This window comes from Hippocampus bargibanti, linkage group LG07 (genome assembly GCF_051943395.1).
Source record: "Hippocampus bargibanti isolate YZ-2025 linkage group LG07, ASM5194339v1, whole genome shotgun sequence".
Classification (NCBI taxonomy): domain Eukaryota; kingdom Metazoa; phylum Chordata; class Actinopteri; order Syngnathiformes; family Syngnathidae; genus Hippocampus; species Hippocampus bargibanti.
Window position 1 is genome coordinate 2058276 of NC_142740.1, and position 14821 is coordinate 2073096.

Genomic DNA, 14821 nt, shown 5'->3' on the forward strand with positions numbered 1-14821 from the left:
AAAATACAGTATTTTTATTTATTTATTTATTTATAATAATAATAATACATTTCATTTCTTTTCGTCAAGGGTTTTTTCCGACGCAGCCAACAGAATAACGCCATGTACTCCTGCTCGCGGCAGAGGAACTGCCTGATCGATCGGACCAATCGCAACCGCTGTCAACACTGCAGGCTGCAGAAATGTCTCGCTTTGGGCATGAGCCGGGACGGTGAGTTGAAATTTCGATGAGTCGCGTGAAATGTTTCCTCAAACGTCGCAATACGTCAACACTCGATCGAACCGAGCTATAAAATAATTGATCATTTTTTTGCTTTGCCTCGACTTGGATTGACCATCTCCAGTTTCTAATTTTCTAGCAAGCTCCAAACATCTGTGCCGTATGTCATGCATATTAGCATACAGTGATACATTGGCTTACGAACTTAATTGGTTCCCACACAGAGTGTGTAATGCGAAAAGTGTGTATCCCAAAAAATAATTTCCCATAGGAAACCATTAAAATGAGAATAATCCGTTCCCAGGTCTCCATAAAATATAATTGTATACTAAATAAGCCTTAAAACTACAAATAATATACAGTAAAGTCTCGTTATATCGATATTCAAGGGAGTCCGAAAAAATATCGATATAACCGGGACTATTGATATATCCGACCCTGTTTGCATGTAATTTTCTCCGTGCGTGCATAGAAATAGTATCGATATAACCGGGACTATCGATATATCCGATATCGATATAACGAGACTTTACTGTACCTTACTCTATGTATAATATTTAATATTCGGCTCAACACGAGCCTGCGGTGGGGTCTTTTTCAGTCCCATAACAGCAAAAATATCTGTGGTAAATCCTTGAAGACGAACGACGTGTGCACTCAGAGAAAGGGGGTGTGGAAAGGTAGGCCGGCTGGGGCGCTGTGCGGTCGTGTGCTTTGGTGTTCTTCCGCCGAAGATTACACCGCCAGACGTGGTGGGGCGGCGCTCCGTGTGTATCCCGAAAAGTAGTGCGTCTGCCAAGGTTTAATTTTCATAAATTTAACGTTTGTAAACTGAAAAGTTTGTCAGGCAGGGTGTTCGTAAACCGAGGTATCACTTTATAAGGCGCTACAGAAAAGGGTTACGGTCTGCACCCATTAAACCACAGGTGTCAAAGCCGAGGCCCGGGGGGCCAAATCGGGCCCACCGCATGATTTTATTCGGTCCGCGAAAGCAAATCAAACTTGTAAAAAGTGTGTAAAGTTGACCAGAAAAATGTGTCATTGGTACAGCGGTGAAATTTGGCCGCATGTCCAAGAAGCAACGCGACAGCCTGTACGCCGAAGTCCAGAAGCACCAGCAGTCGCAAGAATGCGCCGAAATGGCATCCCGGGAAGAAAGCGGCGACATGGCCGACCACACCCGCACCTACAACAAAAGAGTGTCCGGCAACACGCCGGGCGATCTGGACGACTTCACCACGTTGCCCGACGGCTTGCTTTTTGACCTCCCGCTGACCCCCGAGGACGGGGGTTGCGAATACGGCAACCTGGACATGCTAGCCGGTAGCGCCGGAAGCGGTTCGTCTTCTCAAAGCTCGCCGGAACAGACCAACTTGGACTTCACGGAAGCCAATCACAGTATCAAACACGAATATCAGCTGTTGCACGATTCTGGGCTCTTCTCGCACGCCATCCTCAACCCGCTGCCCGAAGGATGCTCGCTCCTTGAACTCGGTATGCTTCATTTTTGTGTTTTTTTTTTTCTGACTTGCGAAGGTAAAGATGGAACCTGAACGCTTTCCCTTCTCTCCACTCAGAGCACATCACTCAGTGTGTGATCAAGTCGCATATGGAGACAAGTCAGTACAGTACGGAGGAGCTGAAGAGAATGGCGTGGTCCACGTATAACATGGAAGAGACTCGGATGTACCAAACTAAGGTATGTCCTGTCAGGGGGGAGCATTTTATTTAATTTTATTTTATTTTATTTTTTATTTTTTATTTGTAATTTTTTTTAAAATTTTTTTAATTTTTTTGTATTTTTTTTGTATTTTTTCGTTTTTTTTTTTTTTTTTAATTAAAAAAAAAATAAATATTTTTTTTAAAAGTTTTTTTTTAATTTGTTTTTAATTTGTTTTTTTATTTTTTTATTTATTTTTATTTTATTTTTTTTGTTTTTTTTTGTTTTATTTTATTTTATTTTTTTGGTGACCTCTGGTCTACTGGAGACCAAATTTCATTCCCATACCATGACAACGCCTCTTACAATTACAATTGCCAACACAGGGCACATTTAGTTAGTTAGTTAGCTAGTTAGTTAGTTAGTTGGTTACTTGGGTAGTTAGTTAGTTGGTTGGTTGGTTACTTGGGTAGTTAGTTGGCTAGTTAATTAGCTAGCTAGTTAGTCAGCTGGCTTGTTAGTTAGTTATTTAGTTAGTTAGTCGGTTGGCTTGTTAGCTAGTTAGTTTTTATTTAGTTGGTTAGTTGGTTAGTTAGTTGGTTAGTTTTTATTTAGTTTTATTTAGTATTGATTGGTTGGTTGGTTAGTTGCTTAGTTGCTTAGTTGGTTAGTTAGTTAATTAGTTAGTTAGTTGATTGGTTATTTGGTTAGTTGGTTTTTATGTAGTTTTATTTATGTATTTATTTATTTGTTTGTTTGGCTATCTGTTTGTTATTTATTTGTTTATTTATTAACTTATTTATGTTAAATTTTTATACAGTTATTTATTCAGTCAATTGGGTATTTGTTTGTCTGTCTATCTGTCTGTTTTGCGATTCATTTGTTTATTTAAGAAATTATTTATGTTTAGTTTTTATACAGTTATTCATTCATTCATTCGATTGGGTATTTATTTGTTTGCTTATGGATTTATTTATTTATTTGTTTGTTTAATTATTCATCTATTTATTTATGTATTTATTTTTGTTTTATTTATTTATTTAATTGTGTTTATTTATTCAGGGTTTTATTCCTTCATTCAATTTTTTATTTGTTTGCTTACGTATGTACTCCTGTATTTATTTGTTTGTTTGTTTGTATATTTATTATTTTTTATGTACATGTTTATTTATTTCTCTGTTTATTTATTTACTTTATGTATTAATTTTTTATTCTGTTGTTTATTTTTGTTTATTTATTTTTGTACCCGTTTATTTATTTGTGTGTTTATGTGTATTTTTTTGCTTATTATAAGGTTTAATTTTCAGAAATTTGAAGTTTGTAAGATGAAAAGTTTGTAAGATAAGGTGTTTGTAAGTTGAGGTCTCACTGTATCTGTTTATGTATTTATCTGTTTATTTATGTATTTATTTGTTGATCTGTTTATTTATTTATGTGTTTACTTATTTTGAAAGAATCCAAGCAAAAACAAAACCAAAAAAAATGGGTGCTTTAACCGCAAATATCCAAATATTTGTGGTTTTTATCAATCAAGCCGGCAAGGGCTATGTAGGTCAGTATGCCTTTGGTGGTGGAAACCTATAAATAGAGTCGACCAGATGAAGGCCAAACTATGGGATTATTGTTCCCCCTGACTAATTCTATTTTCGACAGTGGTTGTTTGATTTTCATGTTTATTTTTTTCTTCTTCTTCCTCTCCAAGTCAGCTGAGGTGATGTGGCAACAGTGCGCCATTCACATCACCAACGCCATCCAGTACGTGGTGGAATTTGCCAAGCGCATCTCCGGCTTTATGGACCTGTGTCAAAACGATCAGATTATCCTCCTCAAAGCAGGTCAGTAAGATTGAAAAATATAGTCCAGTTTATTCCGGTTCAAACCTCGGGCGAAAAGTGCCGCCCAGACAAACTGTGTTCAAGCACCGCAAAGTTGAGACCCCTTCAATGGCACGCATCAAACATATCAACATTGAAGGACAGTAAATAGTCGCCTTCATACAACTAGCATACGTAGGCTATCGTATGTTTTTACACGCGGCGCGAATAATTTTCTGTTTGAAAAGCAGTTAGCAAAAATGTCAAGTAGAAGTAGTAAAAAAATGGCCGATTTAAAAAAAAAAAAAAAAAAAAAAAACATACATCGGGCGCACCGCATGATGCTGCAATCTACAGTGCATCCACTGGATGCAGCTAGGCTTAAGAAAATGCTAACAGAAATGATTAGATGTCAGTCAAACGTATTTAATAAAAGGACGTAAGCATGGCTCTGACAAGGAGCCATTTTGCAGGTCGAAATATTACCGTAACGACCATACACGAGGCGCAATCGAATTTTAAAGCGCGCTGTTCGCTTTTTAACTCATTCGCTGCCATTCCCGAATTTATTCGGGAATTAAAAAGCATGACGTGGAGCGCCATTCCCGAATATCTTCGGGTTTTGATTTTTCTTGCTAGGACTGCCGATAAAGCGCTGGTCAGACCTCTCTACACAAAGTGGCAGCATTTCAATTACCCCTTTTCCGTGTTAGCGCTTTGTTACAGCTTCAACTGTTTTTAATGGCGCTATATAATTCAATATGTATTTTATTTTTTTGTACAACTACCCTCATTTCAAGCTTAGATAACTCCAGACCCATGTAATTTAGGAATTAACATTTTTTTTGATGAAAGAAGAGAGTCTAAGGTTTTCTACGCTGAATTAAATGTTGATGTAGTCCTAAAAGTCGGAATTTTGAGTTAAAAATCGGAATTCAGAGTTAAAAGTCAGAATTTTGAATTAACAGTGTGTGGAAACTTATTTAATAAAACGGCGTAAGCACGTCTTTGACAAGGAGTTATTTTGCGGTCGAAATATTACCGTACCGAAGCAACGTAGCAGCGCACTGATGACACAAAACTCCATCCAGAGACAAACAAACAAACAGATTTAAAATAAACCTGCCGTTTTTGTCCGGTGTAGCTGGGAGCTGTCGTTGCAAGGAAATGGGGACCCTCCCTCCCTCCCCCCCTGCTGTGTGTGTTTATGACTTTCACCGTAATAGCTCTCCTTATTGTCACATGAAAGTGCACACGCGGTACATTCGCCCCAAGGTGCCGCCGACTTGACGGAGCTCGACAATCACAAGCATGCAGCGTGACTCAGAAAAAAAAAGCGCCGTTTGAAAAATAGCGGCTCTTGTTTGGCGCTGGAATTATTAATAATAATAATACATTTCATTTATAAGCGCCTTTCAAAACTTTCAAGTACACTTCACAGTCAGAGGATACGTTTTTGTCTGCGGGTGAGCGGCAACATAAAGTAAAAAAGAAAAACTAAATAACAAATAATATAACCACACAAAGACAGAGAGTCATTCATTCTTCATCACTTGCTGCACCCACTTTGTGACATGAAGCAGTTGTAGTCCTAAAACTGAATATTCTGTGGGCTAGCTAGCTAATGGATAGATAATGAATAACTAATCGATAGCCAGCGAACAGCCGGTCAGCTAATAGCTAGCCAGCTAGCTATTGGATAGCTAATAAGTGGCTAATAGATGGCCAGATAGCCAGTCAGCTAGACAGCTAATAGCTAGCCAGCTAGCTAATGGATAGCGCATAGATAGACAGCTAACAGCCAGCCAGCCAGATAGCCAAAAATATCTTCGTTTTTAGCACAATCTTGTACTTTGTCACTACTAGCCTATATGGCTGCCTCACAGCAATGTACACCATGTTATTATTATTATTATTATTATTTATTACTATTATTACTGCTATTACTTCTATTACTATTACTACTATTACGATTATTACTATTACTATTACTACGATTACTACTCCTACTTTTACTACTACTATTACTACTACTACTATTACTACTATTATTACTATTACGATTACTACTACTACTTTTACTACTACTATTACTTCTATTACTACTATTATAACTGCTAATACTATTATTACTGCTATTACTAATACTACTATTACTATTATTACGATTACTATTACTACTATTACTACTACTACTACTTTTACTACTATTACTACTACTACTACTATTGCTACTATTACTTCTATTACTACTATTATTACAAGTATTACTGCTATTACTATTATTACTGCTATTACTTCTATTACTATTACTACTATTACGATTATTACTATTACTATTACTACGATTACTACTCCTACTTTTACTACTACCATTACTACTACTACTATTACTTCTATTACTACTATTATTACTTTTACGATTATTACTATTACTATTACTACTTTTACTACTACTACTATTACTTCTATTACTACTATTATTACTATTATTACTGCTAATACGATTATTACTGCTATTACTGCTATTACTAGTACTACTATTACTATTATTACTATTACTATTACTACTATTACTTTTACTACTACTACTATTACTACTATTACTACTATTACTACTACTACTTTTACTACTACTATTACTTCTATTACTACTATTATTACTAGTATTACTGCTATTACTATTATTACTGCTATTACTTCTATTACTATTACTACTATTATGATTATTACTATTACTACTATTATTAACGTTCCATTCCTGACTTTGGTTGTGATTTATTTTTATTTTTTTTTCGTCTTCTGTCAAACAGGTTGCATGGACGTCCTTCTGATCCGAATGTGTCGGGCCTATAACCCCGTCAATAACACCTTCCTTTTTGACGGAAGGTTCGCCCCCGCTCACTTTTTTAAGGCACTCGGTGAGCGACACCCTTTCCTCTCACTTATCGCATTTTTTTTCCTTTGTAAACCCGTGACAAGGCTAACGCGCCCTTTCTACCCCTCCCCCTTTTTTCCCCCACCAGGCTGCGATGACCTCGTGACGGCCGTGTTCGACTTGGCCAAAAGTCTGAGTCGTATCCAGATGTCTGACGAGGAAATGGCCCTCTTCACCGCCGCTGTGCTGCTCTCGCCAGGTGACAGATGAACGCTGCGGATATATATTAGCGCTAAAATCATGCTTGGAAAATTTGAAGGACAAAATATTCCATGAAAACTTCTACAAAAAAAACATTTAAACCTCATTCGCTGCCATTGCCGAATTTATTAATTTGAGAGAGTGAGAGTGAGTGTGTGTGAGAGTGTGTGTGAGAGTGAGAGGTTATTTATACATGAGCGGGAATGACCTCATTTCAAAAGGAGCAAATCAGCTGTGACTTAAGGCGTGGAACATTAGACTGAAAACTGATATGAGTATGTACGCAATACAAATACATGACGTTATAAGGTAAACTACACACATCGGTCGTAAGTTGAGCTGGTCGTAAGTCGGATGTTCCTTGTACAGCGAGACCTTGGCTTACAAACTTAATTGGTTCCCAGACAGAGTGTGTAAGGCGAAAAGTGTGTATCTCAAAAATTAATTTCCCATAGGAAACCATTAAAATGAGAATAATCCGTTCCCAGGTCCCCATAAAACATAATTTTCTACTTTTCTAATTTTCTAAGACTTAAAACTACACAAAATATACCGTATTTTATGTATAATGAATGTGCTATAAATGTGTAAAATTTTCATAAATGTAACGTTTGTAAACTGAAAAGTTCGTAAGTCAACGGGGTTCGTAAACTGAGGTATCACTTCATATGGAAAATATGCTACATTTTTTTTATGATTCTTATTCTTTTTTTTTCTTAGACCGACCGTGGCTAACCGACGTGCAACAGGTCCAGAAACTTCAAGAGAAAGTTTACGTCGCCCTCCAGCGCTGCTTACAAAAAGGCGGAGCTTCGGAAGAGAAACTAGCTAAGGTGAGACTTCACTTCGGAAACCGTGAAACCACGCGTATGGCCGATCTTTTCATTTTATTTTTCTGACTGACTTGCGTCTCCATCAGATGGTCTCCAGACTTCCGATCATGAAGTCCATTTGCAAGCTCCACATCGACAAACTGGAGTTCTTCCGTCTGGTCCACCCCGAGACGGCGTACACCTTCCCGCCGCTCTACCGGGAGGTGTTTGGCAGTGAAATGACTTTCCCAGATTCGACAGAAGGCTAAGCTATGTCACACACTTAGCACAGAAAATCCTAAAAAAAAAAAATTTTCCCCCCGCCCCCCAAAAAAACCCGATTCTGCATCTAAGACTGGATGAAGAAGCAAAAAAAGCCTGAGAGAGAGAATTTAAACCCAATGACAATCCTTGAACGCTCCACTTTTTAGGATACAGTCCTCGGAAACTCCCGACCGAACCCCCCCTTTCCGGCACAAAGAGAATTCCGGATTCAAAAAGTGGCCTAAACAATTTTTATCCCCCTTCACCTAAAATTATTTTTCTAAGTCCTTTCGAGTAGATGTCATTTTCGACAACGGTTTATCTGGTTGAATGTAACCCCTTCCACACCCTCACCCACCCAACCACATTTTGCTCTACGCCCATTTAAAGGACAACCGACACCATTTTTTTTTTTGTTTCCTAACTGACGTCAGAAAAACGTTTTATAGCATCTAAAATACCTAAAACACGCATCCTTATATTTTTAGTCAAATGCAAAACATCAATAAAAATGACTTAGTGTCCCAAAACTGACACAAAAAGGAGCTCAGGAACTAGGGAGATTCAGAAAGTCCCGCCCCCTTGTTCGTGACGTCACGCCAGGATACTTTTTCACAAACTGCCTTGCTCCAGAATCAAAACAATGGCTTCAGAGAGTTCAGATTCAGGGAGGAGATGCTTTCTTGTTCCTCATCCAGTTATGAATATGATTCAAATAGTTCTGAAGAGGAAAGCATACATGTTTGCAATTGATTCAAGAAGTCCTTCCGTATCAATTCGAGCCGTCTGGACTCCAATGTAGCGTCCCAGAAAATGCACAAGATGGCGCACAAGCTCCGTTGGAAATGGGCTGATTTGTCCGCTGGGAATTTGTGTCAACTTACACCTTCTTTATGCGTGTTACCGCCATTGGCTGCGACACACAATGATTCACCATTGTGTTATTTATGTAGTTTTCTTTCTAATTTTGCCATCAACACAGTGTTTTCAAACGAAAAAAAAGTACCCAAAATGCATTGTGTGTCGCTTTCTCAGTCAGGGGCGTTCCCTCCGTGACGTCACTTAGGGAATCGTCACCAACTGGAAAACAAGACTTCCTGAATATTCAGCGCGAGTCTTAAAATGTAAAATATAGCTATATGCCGTGGAATCTTTGTCAAATGCGCTCAGTAGAAGTCATTTGAAGTGATTTTACAAATTATGGACACAACTTGTCCGGAGGTGTCGGTTGTCCTTTAAAGCTTTCAGTAACAGCCTCATGGCCTGAATCCGAATGTAAATGAGAGTACGAACGTACCTCACTTACCTCACCTTTTTTTTTTTTTTTCAACCGCCATTCTCGTAGCAATCGACCGCTTTTCACTTAGCATCAGTTGTCACCTTTTTTTTGGGGGGGAAAGGGACCATGATCAAACTCACACACTTTTTAAAAAAAAAATATTTTACAAGCACTTAAACATGGTTTTTTTTTTCATAGCAAACCCTTCAGCATACCCAGATCTAAACAGGCTCTTTTCGATGTAGTTTATTAGCTCAGTACCGTGCGTCCTTTCACTTTTGCAAAATGCCACCACGAGAAAAATCTAAATTGAGATCATAAGGTTCCATTTTATATTTCAAAATAGAACGCAACTATAATGTAAATATAGCCATTTGTCTTACTTACAAAATGGCACCACATACAAAATGGCTACCTTTACCCTTCAGCATACCCAGATCTAAACAGGCTCTTTTCGATGTAGTTTATTACCTCAGTACCGTGCGTCCTTTCACTTTTGCAAATATCACCAAGACAAAAATCTAAATTGCGATCAAAAGATTCCATTTTATATTTCAAACTAGAACGCAAATATGGTCATTTGTCCGCGACGAATGTACTTGCGCCACATACAAAATGGCTGCCTCTACCCTTCAGCATACCCAGATCTAAACAGGCTCTTTTCGATGTAGTTTCTTACCTCAGTCCCGTGTATCTTTTCACTTTTGCAAATGCAACCAAGACAAAAATATAAATTGAGATCAAAAGGTTCCATTTTATATTTCAAAATAGAACGCAAATATAACCTAAATATAGCCATTTGTCCGAGACGAATGTGCTTGCGCCACACACAAAATGGCGGCACACACAAAATGGTGACACACACGAAATGCCGACACACAAAAAAGCTGCCTCTCTGGTGGAAGATTCAAAGAATATTTTTTTTTGTTCTTTTCACACACTTAGCACAGATTTTTTTGTTTGTTTGTTTTTTCATCCACAAAGCACATCCATCGACGTTCCGAACCGTTAATCTTGACACAACAAACCAACACACAAACACTGCTAACATGGCTATATATATATATATATATATATATATATATATAACATAAATAATTCATATTTATCATGAAAGCACAGTTTCAGTCCAATGTGAATGAAAATGTTTAATTTATTGTTAATTTTAACGAGGATAGCTGTCGGTAAATTCTAAAAAAAAAAATGTTTCTTTAAAAATATATATCATGAATGTACCATTAAGCAAAAATTTTAATTTTAAATGTTATTTATTTACGTGTTTTCAAAACCAAACAAAAAATCTCCACCGTTGGATCCATTGCGCCTCGACTCCGTTTTAACCCCGATAGCTGAAATAATGACCAGAGCGGGATTTGTCATGATGTGCTCCATGGCTACAGCATGTTTTCATTTGAGAGGGGGCGGAGCCAAAGGATAGAAAGTCGACAGATGGACCGCCGCTTTATGTAAGCTCCTTAGACGTTGCTTAGAGGGGGATTTATTATCTATCGCTAACCCTGACTGCAAATTCTAATTCACTTGATTTCCATCGTCAATCTGTTTTTTGTTTTTTTACTTCCTCGTGATACATAAATTCAATTAGTTTATCAACAAAGCACTTCGAATTTCATCGAGATTTTGAGGCGTGTTTTTGAGGCCGACATTTTTTTTTTGTCCTCTATTTCCCGCCCCCAGTCGTTGGTTAAAGCCGCGTAATTGGTCAAGAACGCAGCAGTGAGGGGAGGTGGTTTAAACATTAAAGAGACAGGCAGACGACAGAGAGAGTGACAAAATGGATAGAAAACAGTGAAATTTGGACTCGTTTCAACTTTGGTAGTTCAAAGGCAGAGTGTAGACTGCAAGGTTAAAATTCCCATCAATCAGGCTCCACAAATAACCCTATCAACCCAGCTAAACAGAACACAATTGATGAGGAACTAGGTAAAATTATCGCAGAGAAAGCACCGACAAGGGATCATTCCTCAAGATGGGGAAAGATTATGTTCCTCATCACGTGTTTAATGCTGATGAAAGCGGCCACTCCATTCCATCAAGCCATCAACAACCATCACAAAGGTAAATAAAATGACTTTATTATACAGTACTGTTTATTTCTTTAATTATAATACCATAGCACATTTATTATACGTATAATACGGTATATTTTGTGTAGTATTTAAGGCTTATTTAGTAGAAAATGATGTTTTATGGGGACCTGGGAACGGATTATTCTCATTTTAATGGTTTCCTATGCGAAATTAATTTTTAGGATACACACTTTTCACCAAACACTCTGTCTGGGAACCAATTAAGTTCGGAAGCCAAGGTGTCACTGTACTTCGGTCGGATTTACGTGGCGATGCTGCGACGTTGCGGTTATACAGAATCAGAAAACCTTTATTCGTCCGACAATGGGGACGAATGATCTCAAGTAGGATTAAAACTACAAAAAAAAACATGAATCAGATGCCGTTTTAGTGGCGGCAAAATGGGATTGTGCAATTTTTGTTGCCATGAAGTAGCATCCATTTTTTTCATCCATTTTTTGCTTCTTTTTTTTTAAATGAGATTTTAATATGAGAAATTGACAGCCAACTCATACGCTGGGTTGGCTGGATTGTAACAAGGTGCAATACTTTGTCTTAGAATGTTAATTCACCTTTCAACACCCCTCCCCCACTCCCCAAAAAAATCCCCCCTCCATCTCAATGATCACGGGATGAAAAATTCCCGTTTGAAGTTCCTCAGGGTGACCACTCAAGCTCTATCCTATCCTGCCGTGGCACATTCGCCGGCAAACAAACTGTCGATGACCTTTGAACCTTCATCACTGTGTACAGTTGGTGTTCTGGCGAATGTCGGAATATATAAAGTATCAAAGATTTTTAACTCTTTTTGATTATTGTCGTTGTCCAGACAGTTGGCGTTATAGATTCGATAGGATATTGATATAAGTCAAGAAACATGTGAAAAAAAAAGAGGGAGGAATGTCAAATGCTTATAAAATATGAATTATAATCTCTCATCCTTGTCTTGGTTTTTAATGTGATCTCCCGTTATGTACCGTCATATTTTCCTCATCAGTTTAGTGTCTTTTTCATCTTTCAGAGAGATGTAATTCTATTTTTTTAAACAGCATTTTTAAAACATGTCTCCCTTAACTTTTTTTTTTGGGTCATGATCATTCTGTGTATAATATTGTCGATTTTAAGATTATTATTATTATTATTATTATTATTATTGAATCATGATAGGTTGAAAATGAGAAGTAATTTATGTCATGGCTAAAAGAGCCAGAACGGTTATGAACACAAAAAGTGTTATTGCACAATGGTGATATACTTTGTGGGTTTAAGAATGTAATAAAAATCTTTTTACAATTAAAGATGGCGGTTGGAGTGATTGATCATTCTTCAATGAAATGAATAGTTCAAGGACAACCGACACCATTTTTTTTGTTTCCTAACTGACATCAGAAAAACGTTTTATAGTATCTAAAATACCCAAAACATGCAGGCTGATATTTTGGATCAAATGCAAAACGCCAATAAAAATGACTTAAAGTTTATATAGTAGAGTTTAGCAGCTAAACTCTACTATTTGCTATCTGTTAGCTGCAGCTAAACTTTAGCTGCATGTTCCGGCGCCCGTCATCAGGAATAGTTAACGGCGACTTGACAAAAAGTCGTTAATTGTGCAGTCATTGGGGGACGTCAGCGCTGGAAATCAATCAATCATGTACAAAACTTCAGCCATTCGGCATTTTTTTCTTAATTTTTAACATTTTTTTCACTGTAAAAAAAATCTGCGTTGCACTAAAACCGCGATAAATGCAGCGCGAGGTAGCGAATTCTCCCTGTATTGACTTCTATCCGTACGTCGTACAAAAGTAGTGCTTTTCTGACACCTACTGGTCAACCGTAACATTGTTTCTAATCTGGTTTTTAAGTGGGCTGAATTTAATAATAATAATAATACATGTCATTTATAGGCGCCTTTCAAAACTCTCAAGGACACTTTACAGTCACTGGATTCTTTTGTGCGGGTGAGCAGCGGCAGCCAATCGCGCCAGCCTTCACTCTACCCGGAAGTTTTCTGTCTTGATGAAGCCAATGCATTGAAAACAAATGTATGCTGAGCTTCGCTGAGAAATGCAATGCAATAAAATAAAACAAAATCAAATATAATATACTAAATAAATAAAATAAAATATACTAAAAAAACAACAAAATACAATAAAGTAGAATAACTTAAAATACCTTAAAATAAAATGCATTAAAATACATGAAATTAAATTAACTATAAACATGAAAGTGGCTGCCGCTGCTCACCCACAGAAAAACTTATCCTGTGACTGTAAAGTGACCTTGAGAGTTTTGAAAGGCGCTTATAAATGAACAGTACTATTATTAATATTCTTTGATGACAATCTTCTTTTCCCTGTCGGCTTTTCCCTCCAAGCGGTTCCCACAGCAAATCAGTGTCCTCCATCTTTAGAGGTTTGATCCGCATGTTTGTTTTGGCCAAGCTTTATTATTCTTTGATGACAATGCCAGTGCTAAAATTGGGATTGTTATTGTTCTTTGATGACAATGCCAGTGCTAATATTGTGGCTTTGGTCGTTTTATTTTGAAAAAGAACATCAAAGTGAATCGACGGATGCAAGTGAAATCCGTTTTCTTTCTCATTATTGTTGAATTATGTTTTTTTTTATGAATCGATGGGGTACATACCTGTCAACCTTGCCTAACAGCTGCCTTTATAAATGATTACTATTCCCGTATAAAAGTTGTAATTCCCCGTACATTTTTTTTTGAAATGATAAAGAAACGCTAACACAAGCAGAAATACAGCACGTTATGCTTTTATCAATCCGACTTTACGCAGCGATAAAAAAAATATATAAACGATTGAGGATTACTTTTGCTGGTTTGCCATGACAATAGAAGCGATCGGCGGCACCATTGTCGTTGGCTACCGGCAGTTGAGATGAACTAGATTTGAGCCAAAATGGTCCTTGTAAGATTTTTTTCGCCCGTATATAAATTATAGTATGCCATACATTATTTGAAATGATCAAAAATATATATAGATTATGGGCAATATGTATAAATTGACAGGTATGTAACCGGTTGATTCCTCGATTGCAACACAAATACCGGACTTCAAATCCGGAAACGGAAATATAAAATCAAACGAAAACAATGTGACGCGCATGCGTATTTCAAAGTCAAAGTCAAAAATCAGTCAGCTTTATTGTCAAATATGCTAATATATATGACATACAGCACAGATGAAATCGCTATCACCATCAATATGAAGCAATGATGAATATGAATATGATGAAGCCGTGTCATGCTTCATTGACAAAGACTCGATAACCGCCGTATAAAAGTTTTTATACGGCGTACACAATTCAAAATGATTACAAACACTTATAAAATACGGTGAAAGCGTATAAATGGGGGTGACACGGCGATTAGCACACTCTCAAAACGCAACAGCAACAATAAGAAACATCTGGTTTGGTCACCTCGCCTGCATTTCCAATCGCAACCACATGGTGGAAGCAAAAACCAATGCAAGAGCTATAAACACCACCCATCCAACACACTCTGGAACTGGCCCCACAA

General features: G+C 37.3%; 1 protein-coding gene across 1 annotated transcript in view; it reads left to right on the forward strand.

The window, feature by feature from the left end:
* Positions 1-12573, forward strand: part of rorca (RAR-related orphan receptor C a) — a 28615-nt gene extending 16042 nt beyond the window's left edge. The window contains exons 3-10 of the mRNA XM_088999978.1: positions 70-211; positions 1271-1714; positions 1798-1919; positions 3583-3715; positions 6508-6615; positions 6721-6831; positions 7554-7666; positions 7753-12573. Of these exons, the coding sequence (XP_088856104.1) occupies positions 70-211; positions 1271-1714; positions 1798-1919; positions 3583-3715; positions 6508-6615; positions 6721-6831; positions 7554-7666; positions 7753-7914 (1335 nt within the window). The 3' untranslated portion in view covers positions 7915-12573. The remainder of the gene's footprint in view (positions 1-69; positions 212-1270; positions 1715-1797; positions 1920-3582; positions 3716-6507; positions 6616-6720; positions 6832-7553; positions 7667-7752) is intronic.
* The last annotated feature ends 2248 nt before the right edge of the window (positions 12574-14821 follow it).